General features: G+C 37.6%; 1 protein-coding gene across 1 annotated transcript; it reads left to right on the top strand.

The window, feature by feature from the left end:
• Positions 1 to 9,315: 9,315 nt before the first annotated feature.
• LOC5578338 (ubiquitin carboxyl-terminal hydrolase nonstop) lies at positions 9,316 to 23,326 on the top strand. The gene is made up of 3 exons (XM_021851062.1): positions 9,316 to 10,861; positions 22,609 to 22,991; positions 23,054 to 23,326. Exons 1-3 carry the CDS (start codon positions 9,671 to 9,673, stop codon positions 23,094 to 23,096), a joined length of 1,617 nt encoding a protein of 538 aa, XP_021706754.1. The 5' UTR covers positions 9,316 to 9,670; the 3' UTR covers positions 23,097 to 23,326.
• The last annotated feature ends 832 nt before the right edge of the window (positions 23,327 to 24,158 follow it).

Here is a 24,158-nt window from a genome sequence, read left to right as displayed (position 1 = left end):
CATTTTTGGGTTAACTTCATTATATAAAGTACAATGCCGTTTCGGTTCTAATACGCGAAATTTACGAATTTGCGACATATTTTGGAATCTAATTTCTCTTGATTCACAAATCAAATGTTACGCCTAGAATATTGTTCACAAGACCTTGACGTTAAGTTGTTGGAAAAATATGTGTCGAGGCATACTCTATAACTCGATGTATTTGATAGAGGGCGTGATAAAATCGAAATAGCATTGTACTTATGTCTAAAATAGCCGAAAATCAATTAAAATACTCCAGATTACCTACTCCAGTGACGGGTAATGTGCCCAAATATTTATAGCGGTGAGCCTTCCTCGAAGTGATAAAGTCCGCGGCAACAAAGCAAAGCCATGCTGAAGGAGCCTGGGTTCGATTCCCGGTCGGTCCAGGACCTCGTTTCATGCTCATGATAACACATTTTTATCCTAGCAACGTTTCGTTTATGTATTTTTTTTAACAAACTATGGATGGTTCGCCATTACAAGTGTCGACATAAACCCTTATTCCTGTTTCAAACAGTTTCAATACGCACATGTCTTTATATTTCCGTCATTACTAAAAAACCTTTGGATAGTTCGACATTTTAACACAGACAAACAAACGTAACACTTAGAACAAATTTCGTTAAAATCCGTCACCCAGTTTTCACCTGGTGAGCATGTTGCACTAAATACTGTTTTGCACAACGAGACCTGCAGATGGCGGTAATGTGATACATCAAACACGGAGAAAAGCGATGCCTCTGGGTGTGTGATTTGTAACATAGATAATTTGAAATGATCGTTAAATTAGTGGTCCATGAACATTTCGTCAGTGTTACGTCTGTTTATCTGTGTTAATAATGTTGACGTACTTTTTTAATCTTCTACCACACTCAAAATAATCCAAACGTCATTGTTACGTGAAAACATACGTGATTTTTTTCCATCGCACTTTTCACGTAGCTCTTACGGGAATCATAGGTAGCCCAGAATGAACGCATGAACTTTTGTACTTCGTCCATTCCACCGGCGCTACATGTAAGAGCTACGTGGATTTTCCGGTAGCCTTTACGAAGCGTTTCAATAGGACCTAGATGACTTTGTATTAAATTTAACTGTAATAAAGACCAATCTTATTTCTAATAGGCTTTGGAAGAAAACTAATTCCTAATTGGAAAATGTAAACAAACTTAAAAGATAGAGAAATTTTTATTCTCACTCTAAACATTTTGAATTATGTTTCCCCAATTTTGTGAGTTTGGTCTGTCTTGTTGTAGCCTTTGCGTGCTATAATTGATAGAGGGTATAAATCAGGTATAAAATATGAAGTAATGCAGGGATTCTTCGGTATTCAAAGCATATTTACCTTGAAATCAATCTTGCACAGGGTTTAAAGCAGCAGCAGCTTCTGAAGTTCTTCAAAATTAAGCGGGCGCCATCTTAGGATTTGAGCTCAATACCGAATGTACATACAACATACAGATGTCAAAATGAACTTGGGCACCTACGTGAATTTTACGTACGTGCGATGAAAACCTCAGTAAAAATTACCGAGTCACTATTTGGTGGTTATGAATGATTTAGTGATCTTTATCTTAGTCAGGTGAAGTGGTGGTAATATGAATTTGGAATGATCTACATGATTTTTCACGTAGCAATGACGTTTGGATTTTTTTGAGTGCATGATCTGCCATACTATGTTATCGGGGGATAAAAACTCCAAAATACATTGGTATTTGGATCAAAGTAATACACGCTCAAGAACACTATTGTAGCCATGAGAATTAGACGTAAAATAAAATTTTCATTCCACTATCGTTACTCAACCTATCAAGACGTGTTTCAATTCCAATAATTGGTCACACTATTATGGGTTTCCCATTATTATGGGACATTCCCATTTGCATTGCATGTGAAACAGAATGACTAATAATCGTGACAAGGTGACCCATAATATACAGTTTTAACACAGACAAACAGACGTAACACTTAGAACAAATCTCGATCAAAATCATAGTCATGAGGACATGTACGCCCAATGCTAAAATCGGCATGTTTGGCCGACGCGCCAACAGATGGCGGTAGTGTTAAAATGTCAAACGCGAACAAAAACGATGCGAGCGCTGCGGGTGGCGGATTGGCCACCTACAATATTTTTAAGTCGACCGTTTAAAAGGGTGTCGATGGACAATGATGAGAGTGTGACGTCTGTTTGTCTGTGGTTTTAAGTAAGAGTCGTATTAATGCTCTTGAAACTTTAACATATTCCTTTTTTGAATCCGTGATTATAGACGATGATCTTAGACTTTTGATCCGCCTTAAAAACGTGAGGAGAAGGCAATTTCAACGCACTCGCGATCCTGCTATTAAAATTATATGGCAGGATTTGCAGAAAAAAAAATCAAGAAACGTTTTGCACAATTAAGAAACAAAAGTTTTGAAAATAAGATTTCTCAATTGGACCCTGGCTCTAAGCCCTTTTGGAAATTATCTAAAACTTTGAAAAAACCTCAGAAGCCAATACCGGCATTGAAAGAGGAAAACAAATTATTACTAACCAATTGCGAAAAAGCTCAAAATCTCGCTATGCAGTTTGAAAGTGCGCACAATTTTAATTTAGGACTTGCTATTCCAATTGAAAATCAAGTTACTCAGGACTTCGAAAATATTCTCAATCAAGAGAACGTTTCGAAAATGCCTGGGAGACTGATTTGGAAGAAGTGAGAACTATTATTAAAAAATTCAAAAATATGAAAGCTCCTGGCGATGATCGAATTTTCTACAACCTCATCAAGAAATTTCCAGAAAGTAGCTTATCATTTTTAGTTGATATATTTAACAAATGTTGCCTGAGTAACGTATTCTTCAAAGGCCGGAAAAAGTTTGAGGATTTGATTGGTAGAGGTCTCCTGGATTGGCAATTTCAGCCTAAAAATTGATACCTAAAAATTGGTACTGGATAAAACAATTTCCCACAGTTTTTTTTTTTTCAAGAATTCACAAATAAATTCCACTAACATTTTATTCCAGTAATAACTCCCGAATTTCTGCAGACATCTCGCAAATAGCTTTTTGAAGTATTCTTCTAAGCACACCAACAGAAATTCGCCTAAGAATTTGTCTCGCGATTCCTGTAAAGAATCGCCAGAATTTTGGTTTTGATCCCCCTCAATTCTTCAAGAAGTTTTTCCTAAAACTCCTCATTGTTTTCTATCCAATGTATTACAATAAAAACATAAGGTAATAAATTCATGAGTTTCATACTAACATTTGTTGCAAAGGTTCTTCTGTAAACTAGTTGGAATATTCTTCAATTTCTAAGGTTACAACTAGTGAAACATCAAATAGTTTATTTTATAAAGTGGACACCTACTTTATGATTGCTGTTTTTTATTTCTCAATAAAATCGAATTCGGTTTTCTGTACATCGTTCAATTACTATTCTACGATGTTATTATAAGTTCTTACCAAATGCTTCTGCTTGAAAAATTATATAGTTTTTACAAAAACTCCTAAGAAAATCTCTTCTTCAAAGTTAAACTTTATTTTTCGCTTAACAAAAATCCTCGTGTTTATGAACAAATTATATGTTGGTATCCTTCACTATTCTACTGAAGGTAGAGCTTTAAACCCTCCAATAATATTTCACCAATCTCTGACACTAGGTCACTCTAGTAATATATCTATTTATGGTCAAATTTGCTGACATATGTATATACTATCCTTCTACTCCCAGCAAAAAGGTAAAGTAAAAACCGTGTTAAAAAATTTATTCATATAATTAAAGAAACTATATTTGTATAATAAAGAACTAAAATATGAGTTTTATGAGCATTCTTAATCATGAATTTAACTCTTTATGCTCGGTTTGTTGAAAAATCTCAAAACATTACGCATATTTACCGATCTGCAGTAATTTTCAAACGTATTTCGCCAAATATTTCGATCGGTAATCTCTGAATAAAATGTTATAAAAATAGTAATGTAAAATAATTTTGATTTCATTACAGCAGTGCTACCAATTTAGATGATTTTTTTTGTGCCTCGAGAATTCTTCTGAAAATAACGCATATTTTTATGATTGTGCTTCAATATGACGTGGGGACTAAATAAGCAACTCTATGAAGGCCTAGGCCATTTTTCTTAAAGACTATATCAGTACTTTCGACAGGACGTACTTTAAACTTTAAAATTCAATACAGAGTCAGAATTAGGGCAAATTTGAAAACTAATACATTCTCAGTAAAATAGGTTTGAAGTTAAGCGGATATAATTTCAATTTTATATTATGTTTCCGATCGATTTAATCGCATGATAAATTTTTGAATGATCCATTACAATATTTGTTTTTATTGACTGTTTAACGAGAAACTTGCGACGATCAACGCGCCACCATAGTTCATATAACGGAGGGTAATATAACTAACTTGGAGGTGATGATTTCGCAATTTGGAGGTTAACATTACCTCCAAACACTAGCGATTTTGCGGTGGGATTTTGACGTTTGATCATTTCTCGCGTAACTTTTCAAAACGTCCTAAGTAACAAATGTAAACAAATCGAGATTATCATTGCAAATCATTTGCGTTGCACCACTTAGCAACACACTAGAACACTCGTTCGGATATATTAACAACAAATTAATCTATTAAAAGCTTAACAAAATGACCAATGTTCAAAACTGCATCGCTTTTAATCAATTATTACATTGGACCTTTGATCAGAGAACACAACCACATGTCCTATGTAACATTTATGAATAAACACGATTCTAATGTTACATTGGACATTCCTGAATAAAGCTTTGGAATGGAGTTTAAAAGGTAGAATGATTTGTAGGAGCGTGTCTGAGACACTACTTAGATGCCATAATAACTGCTTCTCAATCATTTCAGTCGATATTTTCAGAGTCGCACTTCCTCGCAAAATTGAAAACGCTCAAGTGACAAAAAGAGAATGAGTTACACAAAACTGTATTTTGGTCTTTTTGCCAAACCATATTTCACCGTTTCGCTGGATTGGATCAGCTGCAACTTCTCTTTTCATATTATTAGCGCATTGCGTGCATATAGGGGAATGATATTGAGCACAAGATTGAGCATCATGATGTCATTGTATCAATCTGATTCAGATGCATGGTCGATCAACCATAAATATGCTTCCCGGCAGCAACACGAGCAACGTACATAGTGGTTTCTGCGCTCGTGTACATACACGTTACATATCACCAACACTACTTAAAGAGTGCTGGTGGAAAATATAAACAAAGATCAGCTGTTCCCAGTAAAATCAAACGGCAGTATTTTCAACCAGCAAATTTGCGCTTGAGTTCGTGACACCACTCGGCGAGAGCTCAATGCGCGACTTGCTCACACATATTTGCAGAGCGATCAATCACCGAAGAGAGGAGAAGCTGTATGTATTTGTTAGGCGTGGGCTCCTTTCTCGAGTTCCTACAACAAGATGGACGGCGTCGTCATCGTCATCATTCCCCACCGCAATTTCTTGTTTCAACCGACGGCAGCTTCTCCTCTCTTCGGTGATTGATCGCTCTGCAAATATGTGTGAGCAAGTCGCGCATGTACGTTGCTCGTGTTGCTGCCGGGAAGCATATTTATATGCTTGATAGACCATGCATCTGAATCAGATTGATACAATGACATCATGATGCTCAATCTTGTGCTCAATATCATTCCCCTATATGCACGCAATGCGGTAATAATATGAAAAGAGATGTTGCAGCTGATCCAATCCAGCGAAACGGTAAAACATGGTTTGGCAAAAAGACCAAAATACAGTTTTGTGTAACTCATTCTCTTTTTGTCACTTGAGCGTTTTCAATTTTGCGAGGCAGTGCGACTCTGAAAATATCGACTGAAATTATTGAGAAGCAGTTATTATGGCATTCTATGCATCTAAGTAGTGTCTCAGACACGCTTCTACAAATCATTCTACCTTTTAAACTCCATTCCAAAGCTTTATTCAGGAATGTCCAATGTAACATTAGAATCGTGTTTATTCATAAATGTTACATAGGACATGTGGTTGGTTCTCTGATCAAAGGTCCAATGTAACAATTGATTAAAAGCGATGCAGTTTTGAACATTGGTCATTTTGTTAAGCTTTGAATAGATTAATTTGTTGTTAATATATCAGAACGAGTGTTCTAGTGTGTTGCTAAGTGGTGCAACGCAAATGATTTGCAATGATAATCTCGATTTGTTTACATTTGTTACTTAGGACGTTTTGAAAAGTTACGCGAGAATTGTTGAAACAGAACGACCTATGTGATTTATCCTATGTACATATTTTTGGTCAAAACGTCCTATCTGAGATTTCAGTGTAATTTCCAAATAAATTGACAAAATTTCATTTCATACGTTGAACTGTATTACACTGCTTCCCTCTACAAGCAACACAGTGGGGAAAAATTGTTTCATGTTGATACAGTTTCAAAATATATTTCCACAACTTTCAAGCTCGATTTACTCGAAATGTGCGAATTGTTAGATAGGCCGTTTTGAAAAGTTACGCGAGATTTGATTTATCTTTCAACGCCTTCAATTTGACAACAGCGATTGCGCCTTTTGACTTCGTCCTTCTGGTTTGACTATGGGATCCTTCAAATATTACGTAACGCAATAAGGGGAGGGAGGGGGTCTCACTTAGTGTTACGGTCCATACAAAAAATTAAAATTTTCCATACAATACGTAATAATATACCGACCTTTATTATCACTATCGCCCTACTGCACACTCAATCTCAAGAGTAAGATGGGTGAAATTACCAATTTATCAGAGTTCGTATCGAAAGAGAATATCAAATGCACCTTTATGTTTTTCTTACTTATTTCATGAAAAACGTTATTTTTAAGGAACAGCCATGATTGTAATTTATAAAATGAACTGAATGAATAAAACTCTGTTTGTTTACATTTATCAGTTAGGCCGTTATACTGGTACTGTATTGAATTCTACTCATTTCAGGTCCCTTTAAATTTGAAATATTTCTCTCTATCGGTGAAAATAGTTATTTATGCAACAAGTTGCAAAATGATGATTTTTTCAGCACGAGTTGTACATTTATCCAACGAGGCTCGCCGAGCTGGATAAATACAACGACTGCTGAAAAAATCGAGTTTTGCAACGACATTTTTTGCTATTTCGAAAAATGCCGTTTCAACTCGATGAACTCTAAAAGCACAAACAAACATTGCAAGAGAACCCACATGGGCATACAGCCATGCGTAGTTTCAATTCAGTATTTTTCAATCACGTAGGCTGTGACACAGTAGTACCCATGAATGTCACAATTCTTCTCGTTCCCATCGGTATCATGCAGATCTTTATTACCTATTAGAGGAATGAACAGGTAAGAAAGCACAGTGACTACAAATGCTGGACGATCCGACCCCTCATCAGTATCGCCAACCTGTGTCGGAGCCTGATCGCACAACGGATGTAGACTCTAGTGAAGTGACTCGCCGTGTAAACCAAATGGAAAGTCACTTCGCTCGAGTCGAGAATTGTCACCTCGCTATAGGACACCGACAATTGTCTCCTCACGGAGAACAAAATATAGTGTTCGTAATCATTTTTCCGGTCAATTTAACTATATTTTAAGGTTAATTTGGAGATAACTAAAAATATAGTTTAATTGACACTATATTGTTAAACATAACTATACCATATAGTTGTTGACAACTATATTTTTGATTGAATTTACAAACGTCAAACGTCAAAATTTAACTATATTTTAGTTGACTCAAAGTGAATTTTATTGAGTTTACAATATTTTGCAATGTTTACTCAGCATTTTGTTCTGCTTTATCAACATATCTGAAAAGATTCGGTGCTGCTTTATCGATCTAAAAAAACATTGCAAAAATGAAAACAAAGGGCGAGTCGACAAACTTGATATGTGGTCTCCTGCGTGAGAGGTGGTCATCTTAGCACCTACACTATTCCTTGCAAGTTAGAAGTAAGTAGATTTGTGAGCATGACTTGAAGTCTAAGGAGGTGAATGTTTCCGAATAGTGATAATTATCAAAATTATAATTGTTATAAGTACCAGTGGATAGCTCAATCAAAGAAGTGTGTGTATTTGATTTGACCTCAATTTAGTGTTGGCGTAAGTTAATTTTATTTCGAAACAACTATTTGTGCGTAAGTAAAAGTAATTGACAGGATTGTAATCTTAACATACAGAAATTCTTCTGCGTGCTCACGCCAGACATAGAACAAACTCAAGAATCAGATGCAATTGTGCTTTTTCTGTGCGGCATGTAAGGCAAGACGAGTCGGTGAGGTGTCGACTCAATGAGAATATATACTAAGGTGTGGAAGAAGAAGCAATGGCTATGTATTAGTAAAGAGAAAAAACGTAAACAAAAATAACTACGTCACTAATTTACACGGCTTCTTATGGGAGGTCGCTTGCTTGTAGTTGTGGAACATTTTACACCGTACACGGATGTCACGCACACTAAATGTCTTCTTCCTCACCTCGGTATATATTCTCATTGGTGTCGACTCGCTTCCATTTGATTAACATTAGTCGCATCACGTCACCCGAGGTGAGAACGACTCGTCTCGACTCACACGCCGCGCACAATAAGCATGGCATGAAGAGACTAGGGCACTGGGTTGTTCGGTTGACGCCTACCAAAACAGTACTGAAAAGTGCTACTTTTCAGCACCGAAAAGAGTGCTGAAAAGTAGCACTTTTCAGCACTGTTTTATTTGGTAGGAAAAGTAGGCCGTTATGTTGATCAACTTCTCAATGAAAAGTTGATTGATTTGCAACGGAATTGCAAAAAATTGTTTTTATGATATCTGAAAAGGAGGCTTGTTATTGATTATTGTTTTAAAGAACAAGGCCTTTATTAAATGAATATAATCCGTTGCGAACTCCACTTTACTCATTGTGAATGTTAAATAAAGGTGAATGTCGTTCATAGCTTAACCAATGTTTCACGCAAAAATGGGCAGAGGTTGTGTATAATGATCGTTTATGCAAGAAATTCCTTAAAAAAAATTTTGATCAAAATCATTGCTACCTATAGAAATGATTAAATGAGTAGAGCCCTTTTACCCCATCAGTGCGTATTGAGCTATGTTCCCCTACAATATGGGCTCAAAGACGTTTTGTGGAATCTCTTTTGCTTCGTAGTCGCGAATTCAACTTTCTTCGACTTTTTCCCAAAAACGACCGGAAAGGGTGTCCCGGCGGCGGCCTAAACCCAGCTTGATCGTTTTATTTGTTTTGAAACGAAACGTCAAAATCAAACAAAAAATCCATCCACCTGGCCCGACGGCTGACGCGATGATGATTCTCCGGACTGACTGATGATGGTTTTTGTTGTTGCTTTTTAGTGGATTCACAACTCGTCGTTTGTAGAGCAGCGTTAATGTCGCATTTTGTCGGCACTTTTTTACGCAGGCAGAGTGGAATAATCAACCAGGAATCAACTATAATTTAGTTAGCTAGTGAAACCTTTTTTTGGGTATATTAGAGGAGGAGATCCTTGAAGTGGAGCCGTGTATGGCAGGGGTAGTGTTGTCCGGTGTTCGCGATTCGAGGGTACCCGCAAAAGACAGTGGAGCAAAGTGTGAGGTTCGAGTGGAACATAATCGCGCAGGGATAGTTTAAAGCCCGGGCCGTGAAATGTCCGATCACGGTTGTGCTCACTTTGCGGCGTTTGTCAAGGAGTACGGACTGGAATCGTTCAGCGTGGTGCACGCGTATTTCAGTGCCTGCATCAACAAGGAAGCCCGGCGTCGGAAGGCTCTGTCCTGCTTGTGTTACAAATGTGGTGGTTCCGGTCCGCAGTTGTATTCGTGCCTGCACTGTATCTATTTCGGATGCAAGGGGGCTCACATTAACGACCACTGTAAGCAGACCAAGCATTACATCGTGCTGGAACTGTGCTACGGGATGATCTACTGCTATCAGTGCAAGGACTTCACGTATGATAGCGAATGCCAAGCAATAGCCGAGAAGCACATCCGGAAGGAGGCCAAAAGTCTGAACAAAAGCCTATCCTGGAGACCGTGGTCACCTTCCAAGCTGGAGATTGATTTGCTGCTGAAGAATCCCAAGCGTAGACATGTGACCGCTTTTACCAGTATTGGACTGCGAGGATTGCTGAATCTGGGATCGACCTGCTTCATGAACTGTATTGTCCAAGCTCTGATTCATACGCCTCTACTCAGAGACTACTTCCTTTCCGAGAGGCACGAATGTACAACGAAGACTGCTGCCAAATGTCTCGTTTGTGAGGTGTCCAGACTGTTCCAGGAGTTCTACTCCGGCGCAAGAGGTCCTTTGTCCTTGCATAGATTGTTGCATTTAATATGGAACCATGCGCGTCATCTCGCCGGATATGAGCAGCAGGATGCTCACGAGTTCTTCATTGCCACACTGGACGTCCTGCATCGCCACTGTAAGATATCGATGAACGAAATTGCCGCAGCTTCGGCGGACAAATCCAAACAGCAACAGTTCCAACAGCCGGACAATCCAACCCACTGCAACTGCATCATCGATCAGATCTTTACCGGTGGCCTTCAGAGCGACGTGGTTTGTCAGGCTTGCAACGGAGTCTCCACGACCATCGATCCCTTCTGGGACATTTCGCTCGACTTGGGCGAAGCGCAGAACCAGGGCTACGGTGGCCCGCCGAAATCGCTCATAGACTGCTTGGAACGGTTCACCCGGGCCGAACATCTGGGTTCCAGTGCGAAGATCAAATGTTCCAGCTGCAAAAGCTACCAGGAATCAACGAAACAACTGTCCATGCGAACACTGCCAATCGTCGCCAGCTTCCACCTGAAGCGGTTCGAACATTCTAGTCTGGTAAGGATATCCTATATATTTTGGGCTGGTAGAGGAGAGTCATTATGAAGTCTCTTTTTTGAAGGCATTTCAACTAAGGTCACTTTTTTGTACAATGTGTAAATATTCTCAACTATTTTTTGCAAACATTTAGAGAAAATTATAAATCAGTATTTTTTTGTTAGGTTAGACTAAGTTTCAAATTATATCATACCAGAGTAATTAAATGGCAGTCTGGAACAATTATTTTAAGCATTTTTTTTTTTTGAAAAATCACTTAAAAAATTTCAGGGAGGAAATTTATTAGATAATAATTTATGTATGTGCCCAGAGATTTAAATATTACTTCGATTGTTTCACATGTAATTCCGCTAAAGATTTTCATAAACAATCCCTCAATGAATTTTCTTTCGGATACCTCAAGAACCTCTTTTAATTTTTTTCAATAATGACCACAGAACACAGAAATCATCTTGGAGATCATCAAAAATTCCTCCAAACTTTCTTTCATGATAAATCAGGAGATAATCAGGAACTCCTCCTTCAGTATTTGATCAAGTTATTCTTTTATCGCTATCCCTAGGACATCTTCCAAGATTCCCGTTTAGAACATCTTCAAAAATTCAACCGATATCTTCTTCAATAGATATCTCCAGGAATTTCCCAAGTAATTGTTTTTTAGGATTTCTTCTAGATTTCTACTTTTTTAAAAGATAAATTCAGGAATTACTCCTGAGGCTGCTCCTAAGATGTCTTCATAATTTTTTTCAGTCAACCTTTGCGATGTTTATCAAGGAAGTATTCAATAATATCTCCAGGGAAATGTCAAGAACATTTTTCAGAAACTAAGATAAATTCTTGAAAAAAAAAATCGTGTTGTATTCTTAAAGAAAAATCTAAAGACGCTAGATCCCTAGACGAAACTTGTGTAAACTCTCAAGTCATCCGAGATGAACAAGATTTTTTAAGCAACTCCTGAACACATGTGGAAGATTTCCTAGATGGATTGATGTGATAATTGATAGGGGAAACTGGTCCAATTCGGACCATCAAGCATTTCTCAATACTGGTGCTACTGTAAAGATCGTGTGTATGGTTTTTCTACCGACCGTCTGGCAAGGATCTAACACAAAATATGACACCTTTCAGTTAATTCGTTTGATTTTTATATTAGTTTGTTGTTTTGAAGTTCTCTAGTGTGTTATCGATTGGCATTATTTCTAAGCTTCTGTAATTGACAATAATTCTCCAATTTTTATGCGTTATTTTAAAATCGAATCCCCCAAGGCCAAGCTTTTATCTGACCATATGGTTATGATATGTATAAGGACTGTTCATTTTATAAAGTGGACACCTTGTGCATGCTGTATCTTTTTTATTTATCAATGAAATTTCAATTTGTTTTCTGTATATCGTTCGACTAGTATTGTACAATGGTGTTATAATAAAATATCCTCGAAAATAAATCAATTTCACATGAATATGGATCAACGTTTGGAACGGTCGATTTTTAGAGGTTATCAAAATCAATTATTGCTAGAAATTGGCTGGAAAATTCGAAAATCTATATTTTTTATTTTCAGAAAAGCTTTTTCTTCGAAAGCATCATCAATCAGAAGCCTGAAGGAAAAAATCTAGTTATTTTTGGAGCAACAATTCTACAGATATAATAAAAACATTTGCTTCCTATATTTTTTAGAGAAAAATATTTTAAATTTGAGGGGAGCAGATATGAGTAGAATTTTTTGGTTAAAAGTACGTCCTGACGAAAGAGCTAAAATAGTAATCATACAGAGGCGTCGCGTGACCTAATTATTCACCTGTGCACCGCTTACTTAACTTTATCTCTTTTTTTGTCATGTCATGCTAAGTTTTTCGTAAGAAGAGCGTAATCATCATTCAGGATTATGATTTTTTTTCACTTAGTCATTCAATAGAATCAAAACATTGCATATTTTAATTACTAATCGGGGGACGGACCTGGTGTAGTGGTTAGAACACACGCCTCTCACGCCGAGGACCTGGGATCGAATCCCATCCCCGAGATAGTCACTAAAAAATTCAGTGACGATTTCCTTCGGAAGGGAAGTAAAGCCGTTGGTCCCGAGATGAACTAGCCCAGGGCTAAAAATCTCGTTAATAAAGATAGAAAAAAAAAATACTAATCGGGCTGTTCAGTTAAATTTATCAATAGAATTGTATATGGGAATTCAGCTTTTATATATTCTGAATCTACGTTAAAAATTGAAACACAACTCGAAGTTTCAACATTTAAGGTGCCCTGGAACTATCTGAAATTAGTATGGAAATCTTTTTTGATCTCCTTGGTAAATTTTACTACGGTACGAGCTGTCGGGATGAGATGTCATTAAGCCTGAAATTTCAAATTTGAGATTGAAATCTGTAAATGGTCAATCATTTACAATATAGAAATTAAGATATCGAGCATAATGAAATCGTTAAAAAAAATGTCCGCTTTCGATTAATTATAAAAACTGGTAAATTTGTCATTACTGAACTACCCAATTTAATCAACACGTATTGTATGTGATTTTAAAATCAGACATCATTAAATGATAAATTCTGAGGAAGTATTGCAATTTCAACAGCACTGGTTTCTAACTAATCTTGTAATTCAAAACTGTGACTAATGGTCACCAAATCTTTACATAGAAATAAACCAACAGTTAGTATCGTGTAAAATACTCGATTTTTATTGAACGTACACTAAATGACCCAGCACAAATTTCGTAGAGCAAAGTCGCTCAGAAATAACGCGATTTGTGCAAAACTGGAGCTTCCAGTTGCACAGAAAGCCTCTCATTGTTAGAAAGGTCGTTTTGAAAAGTTTTTCGTGATTTTCATTCGGATTGCAACACTTCACTAAGCTGAACCAGTTCGGAGTCCTCGCCTGGAAAGTAAATGAACCACCCTAATGAAATATCACATATAATATGTTTTCAGTGGCCAACAATGATATAGGATATGTTTCAATACCATTGCCTTGAATTTCTCAGCAATTGAATTCAAATCGTTCATTTCAAATTAAATTCACTCCCCCAACTCAAAAATTTACTAAGTCCCAAAAGGTCGATTTAAAAAAAAAATTGTTTTCCAAATAACACCAGATCTTGACGTTTCATGCATTTCTAAGACATCTGACATCAAAAAAAAAATTCGATTTCGGAAATTTCATGTACTTGTACCCTTGGGAGATTTTTCATGGGTCAAAAAAACCAAACTTTGACCGCTTTGGGGGTCCACTTAATGAGGTCCGATTGAGCTCAAATTTTGCATGGGGACTTTTTTCGAGGAGACAAAACTTTTGAGCACTACCATTTTTTGAAATTCGAAAAATCGATTTTCATTGGCACCCTAATGCTCTCATTTCGCTTATGCGATTTTCCCTCTTCAAGGGATCCCACTCCTATTTCCTCCCATCTTTCCCTTCCCATCGGATAGATGATGAAATAGGCTCAAATATGGCGATGGCACAAATCTCCCAACTGGGGGGAATGTGACATTGGAGACGGCCTTCTGATACCTGATGATTATTCTTTCGAAATTTGTATGAACTGTAACATCCTAGAAACACCCACCCACCCTTTTCAGCGTAAAATGGCTTTAATCTTTAGATACCGTTTTGGTTATAATAAAGACTTTGGAGACCTTTTTTTTTAAAAAAAAAAATACACATTTTAGAGATTTGCTTTCAAACAGTAACCAAGTATCTAAAAAGAGATCTACTACCAGTCCTGAAGTCTCAATAAAGCCTGTCTTTAATTGAAGATCTCTTTTAAGCTGAAGATGCATCAAAGTTAAACCACGAATTTTCCAGAGCACAAATCTAAAGAATCATACAACCTTTTGAGCGAGATCAAATTTTCATCACAAACAGTTGTCTGGTTCTATGTACTTTGTGCTTTTGAAAAATTGATGTTTGGCTTCGATGTCTATTTTTCAAAGCGACATGGCCACTTTTTATGTCTATTTTATGTCTGCAGTAAAACCTGGTGTAGAATTTTCGAGACGATTGTATAGTTCAGAAATTTGTTCATAGATTAAAAAAAGCCTCAGGAATAAAGCATAAATCGGAGTGTTCAAGTTGATACGTAAGTCAATTAAAGTGAAAACATCATCGAAAACTAAGATTTAAGAAAACCACGTTTGAAAATTAGAACTGACGTAACTTTTAGCTCGAAAGACTTGAGGTTTTTCAGTGAAATGAAAATCGTTGTCATGTGATGTCAAATCTGATACTTTTAGAATTCTTTTTGAATGGGTTACAATCATTAATGGATATATTTTCGGTAGGGCAATAGAAATTTTCATATATATTTATTTATCTCCCGACTTTTGCATGATGTTCATTTTACCACCAACAGCTGTTCATTTTACCCACATAGTGCAGGTAAAATGAACATTTATTACGGTTGCTAAGAAAATTTTCCGTTTTGCGGTAGCCGCCGAGTTCTACCGCAGCTGTCATAGTTCTACCGCAGGCTTCGAAATCATTCTATCATTGAAGCAAACAATTCAATCATAGTATGCTTGAAAGAGAAAGCGCTATGAAAAACACCAACAAACAACAATCATCAAGACGGTATCCAAGGTATCATTGAAGCCTACTGATGATTTACCAGTGCAAATCTGTGATGTGACAGCTGCGGTAGCTTTCCGTTGAATTGTAAAACGGAAAGTTTTCTCTGAAATAGCAATACATAGTTTTTTTGCTAGCGCCAAAAATATGTGAAAATTCAGCTATTTTAGTCTGAATTCATGTCGTTGCTATAGATGACATCCCTATTTTGGATGTTGTGGGATAGAACTATACAAATTCCTCGTTTTTCTATAAGAAACACGATGATTTCCTTAAGGTGTTTTTTTCCACCCCTTCCCCTAAATGCAGAGACACCTCCAGATTATTTTATCCAGATTCTTTAAGTAATTATTGCAGTGATTTCTCAAGGAGTGCTTAGATGAATTATTCCAGAATTTGCTTCAGAAGATCCTCCGCTGATCCTTATAGTAGAACATCTTCCAAATTCCAATTTTTTAGTAATTCTTCCAGTTGTTTTCATACGGATTGCTACGAGGATTCCTACATGAATTCCCCCCTCCTAGCCTTTCTTAAAGGTTCCGAAGTCCCTTCAAAGCACCTTGCACAAGTTCTCTCTTGCAAGAGTTTCTCATATATCTCACCAAGTGTGTCATCAGTGATTACATGACTTTAAGACTTCTTTTAGAAAAACATTGCAGACTAAATCTCAGACCTATAAGAATTAAAAAAAAAATGTTGCGAATTCCCTGGAGAACTTCTTGGTAAGTTTTAAAGTGACTAAATTCTCTGAGGACTTCATTTGGAAATTTTAGAAAGAATCTGTTAAAGAATTTCTGAAGGAATCTCTGAAATGATTTCTGAAGCTAGGAAATTTCTGATTGAAACACAAAAGAAAATCTGAACAAAAATTGTTTATTGAGCAACCTAACTCGGTAGATGCTATATATATGATACATTCCGGGATTTGATGAAAAATATTACAGTCAACTCTCCATCAGAGGCGTCGCGTGATCTAATTATCAACCTGTGCACTTCTAATTTTATGCACTAATGTACTTCATTTTATGTTTGTCATTACTAGGTACCTTGGGTTCAAACAATTTTTTTAAGTAAATAAACTAGTGGTTACTAACAATCGTTTTCAAATACAATTTTCTTCTGATCTTTCTGATGATTCAAAAAATTTAAGAATACATATGCTAATCGAGTTGCTTAGTTTAATTTAAATTCAACAAAAAAATTTCAATTTTAACGATTAGTCATCATTATGGTAAAATTGTAAAATTGAGTATGAAAATAATTCTAGGTATGCGGGTGACGATTTATAATGTACTGGATTCTAGCAAATATTGCTGTAATCATAGCTTATATATCTTTACATAGAATTAAAAGATCGATAGCATCGTGTACTGAGTGCACACATCATGAAACATGCTCGCTTGTAAAACTTGTAGTGAGTTGCGTCAAGATGCTGGCGATGATGGAGGGTATGACCGCTTTTGAGTTAATTTTTAGGTTGTCATCTGATTGACTATCACAAGTACCACCGCACTAATACTGTATGTTAAAAGCGAGGTTCATGTAAGGTTTACATCATCAGAAGTCGAACTATTTTATAACGTTCAAAAATGCTTTAGATCTCTTATGAACGTATACCAATTTTAAATTTGAAATAATGTTACTAATGTGTTCTTTAGTATTTTATGTATCCTTGTAGATTTCATATGTTTAGGTCAAAATATTTTTTTTATTGAGTTTATTCGTGAACAACAAAATTCATTTGGTTATTACCTTCTTGTAGGTACCTTTATTCGAATTTAGCTTATTCTATTCATGTTTTATTATTCAAGTTGTTTAAAATACAGATTTACTAATCAGTTTTGAGTAGAAGAAATTGGTGTTGGGCTGGAAGCAGGTCTTTTTCGCCGAGGAAAAACATCAAGAAATCTTGTCCAGGAACTCCTACACGGATCTCTCTAGAATTTTTTGTAGAGGTTCCAATACCAGTTCTCCCAGATTACATGTTTTTTTTCTTTTGCAAATACTATACTAGGGGTTCCTTCAGATATCTTTTCACTAATCCTTCAACCGAATTCTCTAGTTGTTACTCTATGAGATCTCCCATCTTTGAAGATGTTCTCAACGGAAACCTTGTAGAAAATCGATGGATGAATCATCGGATAAAATCTTAGAGAATTAGATTTTGAAAATAAATAAAAGAATCTGTGAAGAAATTCCTGATGGAATCTCTAAGGTATTTTTTTGGTTTTCCTTGGAAAAATTCAGGTTAATTTCTTGAGGCATCTTCAAAATTTTTTAGAGGAATTCTACTTGCAATAATAACTTAACGAACTCCTGGTGAAGTCTTCGGAATTATCTCTGAATTTTTGAAAAAAAACTTGAATTTTCATGAAACCCATTGACAAAATCATGAAAGAAATACATACAATATTACGAAAAGCAATACTGTCGTATAAATATAATATATAATGAATAAATTGCATTCGGCGGCATGAACTCGCGCGTAAACGACTTCCGAATGGCCGTGTCGGATTCCTGCTTCGACATTATCGTCCTGACAGAAACTTGGCTTGACTCGCGAACGCTATCTAGTCAGGTGTTCGGAACTGATTACGAAGTGTTTCGCTGTGATCGTAATCCTAACAACAGCAGGAAGCTCACGGGAGGCGGCGTACTCGTAGCTGTCCGTTCCAGATTGAAGGCGAAGTTAATCGAAAAAGAATCGTGGAAATGTCTGGAAAACTTGTTCCATCAAGCTTGGCGATCGATCTCTTTTATTGTGCACGCTCTACACTGCTCCTGATCGAGTTCGTGATAATGAGCTCATAGAGGCGCACTGTGACTCAGTCATCACTGCAATGGAATCCGCCAATCCCGTCGATGATTTTTCATCTTGGGCGACTTCAATCTACCAGGCATTTCGTGGATATCATCTCAAAACGGCTTCCTTTATCCAGACCCTGTACACTCTTCTTTGCATGATTGTGCAGTCAGTCTTCTAGACAGTTACAGCGCAGCCACACTAGCACAAATCAACCACGTGGTCAACGAAAATAATCGTAGCCTGGATCTTTGTTTTGTTTCTGTGCAAGACCAAGCTCCATTCATTGGACCGGCACTCTGTGAGCTTGTAAAAGCAGTACCGCACCACCCTGCGTTGATTATTGCCGTTGATAATAACCAGGTCCATGATTTCGACAACTGTCCTGCTGGTGTGTCATATGACTTTTCTAAGGCGGATCACCGTAGCATAGCAGCCGTATTGGCCGACATCAACTGGGATAACGTTCTCGATCTCAGAGACATTAATACTTCTGCGCAAACTTTTTCTCACATCTTGACATACGTCATAGAGAGACACGTGCCGAAGAAAGTTCTCCATCATGACTCCCGCCCTCCATGGCAAACTAGCGAATTGCAAAAATTGAAATCAGTCAAGAGAGCAGCTCTAAGGAGGTATACAAAGTATCAGACACCTTCATTGCGAAGCTACTACCTGAGAGTCAACTACGAGTACCAACGTGTCAGTCGTCACTGCTTTTTGCAGTACCAGCGAAGCATGGAACTGAAATTTAAACGCAAACCAAAATCGTTCTGGAAGTACGTAAATGAGCAGCGCAAAGAATCGGGCTTTCCTTCTTCGATGGAATGGAATGGCAAATCCTCGTCCTGCTTACAGGAAATCTGTCAGTTCTTCGCTAGCAAATTTGCCAGCGTATTCAGCGGGAAAAGTATAAGCAATGATCAGGACATTTGTGCAGCCAACAATGTTCCCATGAATGGCCAAGCTTTGGGGAGTCTTGATTTGGATATTTAGATTTGGGGGTCTTGATTTGGATATTTGGCTTCGAAGTTGAAATCGTCCAACCATCCTGGACCAGATGGAGTTCCCTCAGCATTTCTCAAAGAGCATATCGGAAATTTGCTTGCACCGCTCTGCTGTTTATTCCGACTATCTCTTTCTTCAGGAATTTTTCCTTCCTGTTGGAAAGTGGCAAACATGTTCCCGGTGCATAAAAAAGGAAGGAAACGCGACGTAGATAATTACCGTGGAATTACGTCCTTGAGTGCTGTGTCGAAGTTATTCGAGTTTGTTGTAATGGAACCTATGCTCTCTCACTGCAAGCACCTGCTGGATTCCGATCAACACGGATTCACCGCCGGCCGACAAACAACCACTAGCCTACTGTGCTTCACCACTTTCATTACCGACAGTATGATCGCTCGAGTGCAGACTGACGCTATGGACCAGTGCACGAGTTCACTATTTGACGTTTGAGCGGTGCCATGTTATTTATGTGGTCATGGTAACGAGTGAATATGGCACCGCTCAAACGTCAAATTCGTGAACTCGTGCATTGCTCCATATATACTGACCTGTCGGCCGCTTTTGACAAGTTGAATCACGATATTGCTATTGCCAAACTTGACAGATTTGGCGTCTGCGGTAATCTTCTGAGTTGGTTCGGCTCTTACCTAACCAATCGTCAGCTAAGAGTTGTGATAGGCGATTGCAGTTCTGACAGTTTTCACGCTACATCCGGTATAAGGTACCCCGGGGCAAGTGAGAATCCGGGGTAAGTGGGGCGTTTCGTCATAGCTCAACTAGGAAAAGTTTTTCATGGGGGTATTCTCCTAGAAAGTTGAAGATACAATGACAAGGAATGTATTTAGTACTAAAGATATTGTTATTTTTATTACCATGTGGTTCATGTAACAGTTGTTAGTTCAGCGCCATTTTCAACTTGCATGACAAATTGTGACACGTTTCACGTCTTGCATTGACTTGCAAAAAATAATTGTGTTTTAAATCGAATTTCCATCAGTAAGCTATAACTTTTAGTATTATTACAAGCTGCTAACGATAAACCAGTATTTTGTTTTCATTTCATATGAAATTTTCGATGGTCTATCTTACCCCAAAATATATTTGTACCTGGGGTAAGTGGGACCTATCAAAACAAAAACCAGAATCAAAACTTTTCGTACACGTTTCATACATTTTGCTAGAGAGTAGCACTAAAACATTCAAACGAATGATTTTTATCAAAAAAGATCAACATCAAATTACGTAATTGCATAAGAGGGAGAAGAAAAGTGTTATTATTCTTTATTTTTTAATTATTTTTTTATTTTTGAAATACGACTTCAAAATTGAACAAACACACAGCTGAAATTTGAAATGCATCATGAGAACGATTACTTTTCTATGTTATTTGAACTTTATTTGTTATTTCTACCAAATTACAACAATTCCATCCCATAAGGTGGTTTTCTGCCATGCATATAAATAATAACAAAACATATTTATAATTTCGTCAATTATTGATTGTTTATGTGCTATATTTTAATTAACAACTTATAAATAATATATTTTGAACATGTTCAATTCCTCTTTACGCTTTTATTGAGAAAATGTTCAGTTAATATTAAATATGAGGTGACATACTATTAAATAAAGGGTTTCTTCCTATAACGTAACGTATTTTATGGTTGATCCCTTATGTACATCAAATATGTACTTAAAATTAAAAATCTATAACTTATCAATCCTATTATTGTAATGGTTGACTTACTGATGTGGATTGACGCATGAAACTGGATGTGTCCCACTTGCCCCGCTTAACGTGGTAACTGCGTCTATTGGCTCATTCTAAAACTTTCTTCCAAGGTTTTCACACTTTCGAAATTATTCAATTAGTTTCATGCACACACCAGCAAATATGTTGCCAAAACGTGATTGTGTTGTTGGATTTGAAAAATATTGACATTTGAAAATTTTATTGAACAATTTGTTTGAACTATCGTTTTTTTCGTTCCCACTTGCCCCGCGGTACCTTACCACAAGGAAGCCACCTGGGACCACTGATTTTTCTGCTTTACTTCAACGACGTTCATCTCGTTATCAAAGGCCCCCGCTTATCGTATGCAGACGACCTGAAAATATTTTTACGGATATGCTCTGTTGCCGACTGTTTATACCTATATCAACAACTTGATCGTTTCGCCAGTTGGTGCTCGCTGAATGGAATGGTGGTTAACCCTACCAAGTGCTCCATCATCACGTTTTCTAAAAAAAAGTAACCAATCACGTTCGATTATAGTTTTTTTGGCACGAAAATTGAACGTGTGAATCACATCAAGGATTTGGGCGTGTTCCTTGATTCACAGTTAACGTATAAACAGCATATCTCGTATACCGTCAGTAAAGCGTCAACGACTTTGGGATTCATCTTTAGAATCGCCAAGAATTTCTCCGACATTTACTGTCTAAAATTGCTATATTGTTCTCTCGTGCGTTCCACGTTGGAATATGGTTCCGCTGTTTGGAGTCCTATTTATAATAATGGCGCAGAAAAAATCGAATCTGTTCAACGCCGATTTCTCCGATTCGCACTCCGTAAGCTAACTTGGAGAGATCCATTCCGCTTGCCGAGCTATGAGAGTCGATGCCGATTGATAGACTTGGACCTCCTCCGGAACAGAAGGGATACAATCAGAGCTTTAACTATTGCAGACGTTTTACTGGGTCGTATCGACTGTGGGACAATCCTGGAGCGAGTCCATTTAAATGCCCGTCCACGATCCCTCCGGAACAGCGTCATGCAGAGATTGCCTCTAACTCGAACAAACTACGGACTTCACGGAGCACTTAGTGGGTTGCAGCGAGTGTTCAATAAAGTCGCATCATTGTTCGATTTCAATACCACCCGAGAGATGCTTCGCCGAAGGTTTTCATCATTTTTTGACGAACGAAGAGTTTAGTTTATTCTAAATATTCTTGATTGCTTGCATTGATTCTAATTATTCGTAAAAGTTCACCCATACATATGTTTGTCGAGTTTTGTGGGGCCCGGGGGTTAACACTTTCATTAGTGTTTTTTCCTTCTTTTAATCAAAGGCTGTTCTTTCTAGTTATATTAGTTATATTTCACAGCGGTTATTAGGTAATGCAAATTATCCTGATCTAACAACTAACAATCCATTCGACCTGAAAATTCATCCGGCGACTTCTAGACGTATCCCTGATAATAACCCATTAGACCTCACGATTCAATAGAACTATCGGCCATTTTCGGCCTAACGACATTCGGCCTAACGGGATGGAACCCACATATTTGCTACCAGCCTTGCCAAATCCGCGTTGTAGCGTTCACCACTAACTTGTTTACTTCCTTCCTTTCAGATCGACAAAAAGATCTCGACCTTTATCTCATTCCCGTCGGAGTTGGACATGACTCCGTTCATGTCGAAAAAGAAGTCTGAACAGCAGTCGCCCGGAACGTCGTCCGGTTCCGCGTCTTCGTCGAAATCAAAGTCTTCGGATCGGAAGCACGCCGCTGGAAGTAGCGGCACAAGTGGCACCGGTGGCAGTGAAGATGACCACAACCGATCGCACCACGATACCAGTGACTTCCGCTACTCGTTGTACGCGGTGATAAACCACGTGGGAACGTTGGACGCCGGCCACTACACGGCCTACGTTCGGCACCAGAAGGACATATGGGTAAAATGTGACGACCACATTATAACGACTGCCACACTCAAGCAGGTGCTAGATAGCGAAGGGTATGGACATGGTCGAGATAATCGTAACCAGATCTGAAATTTATGATCCCTCATTCTTTTAGCTACCTTTTGTTTTACCATAAGAAGATCCTAGAGTACGAGTAAGTATAGTGAGCAGGACGAAATGCTCTGCACAGTGAGTGGCCAAGCCAACAGAGACGACAGAGAAGACGAGAACGGTGTGAGTCAAATACAGGGTCGTAGGACTAGTTGCTAGCGCCGGCTCTGTATGAGATTCTGTTCCAGAACAAACTCTCCTAAAAAAACAACCTATTTTAGTATTAGATTGTATCGATAATTGTGGAATAAAATTGACTTTTGTTTTTAAAAGCAAAGCGCTTGAGTTAAATTATTTATCAGGAATGATTGAGAAAGATTTGTTTTCGGCTTTGCATCCAAATATAACTATAAATGAAGCTACAAAAAAGAAAACAAAGTTACTTCGAAAGAAATAAAGCGAATTTTTATATACTTTCATTAAAATAGCGACATCTAATAAAAAAACTGCTACCTTCTGTATTATGACGAATGGATACAAGGTGATTGAAATGTGGAAACAGTATCATGAATGATGAACATCTAAATGGTGCAGAAGCTGTTGCATATAATCATAGAAGGTCAGTGCAGCAGCAGGTAACAATAGAAATCAACCAACTCCCAACAGCTCAAGAACAAGGCCGTATGGCACCAGAGTAGAGATGGTCGGGTTTCACATTTTTCAAACCCGAACCCGACTTATTTTATTCCTGCAAACCCGGACCCGACCCGAACCCGAAAAATTTTCGCTGTTCAAACCCGAACCCGACCCGAAACCCAAAAAAGTTTTGTAAGAAAAACTGGTTTTAAAACCCGAATAGAATATGAGCTCAAAAAGATAATAAATTCATCGTTTCAGATGCATATGGAAGCTTTCCGATTGTTACTTTGTGAACAATTATCCCCAAACCAGACCTTTTTTAAGCCCGAACCCGATATTTTTTTAACCTTCAAACCCGACCCGAAAATATAGTAAGAATGTGGCAAGGCAAATATATCATGTCAGAGGCGCGTCCACGTTCGCAACCATGGGTAGGACAAGTGTTGGCAAATATTTTTGCACAGTGAAGCAAAGAAAAATTTAAACCCTGTACTGGAAAATGAAAGTTACTGTATTTGAGGAGCTCAAAC

The sequence above is a fragment of the Aedes aegypti genome, chromosome 3, assembly GCF_002204515.2.
Source record: "Aedes aegypti strain LVP_AGWG chromosome 3, AaegL5.0 Primary Assembly, whole genome shotgun sequence".
Lineage (NCBI taxonomy): Eukaryota > Metazoa > Arthropoda > Insecta > Diptera > Culicidae > Aedes > Aedes aegypti.
The sequence above is the reverse complement of the archived record's forward strand: the minus strand, read 5'-3'. Positions and strand labels throughout refer to the sequence as shown.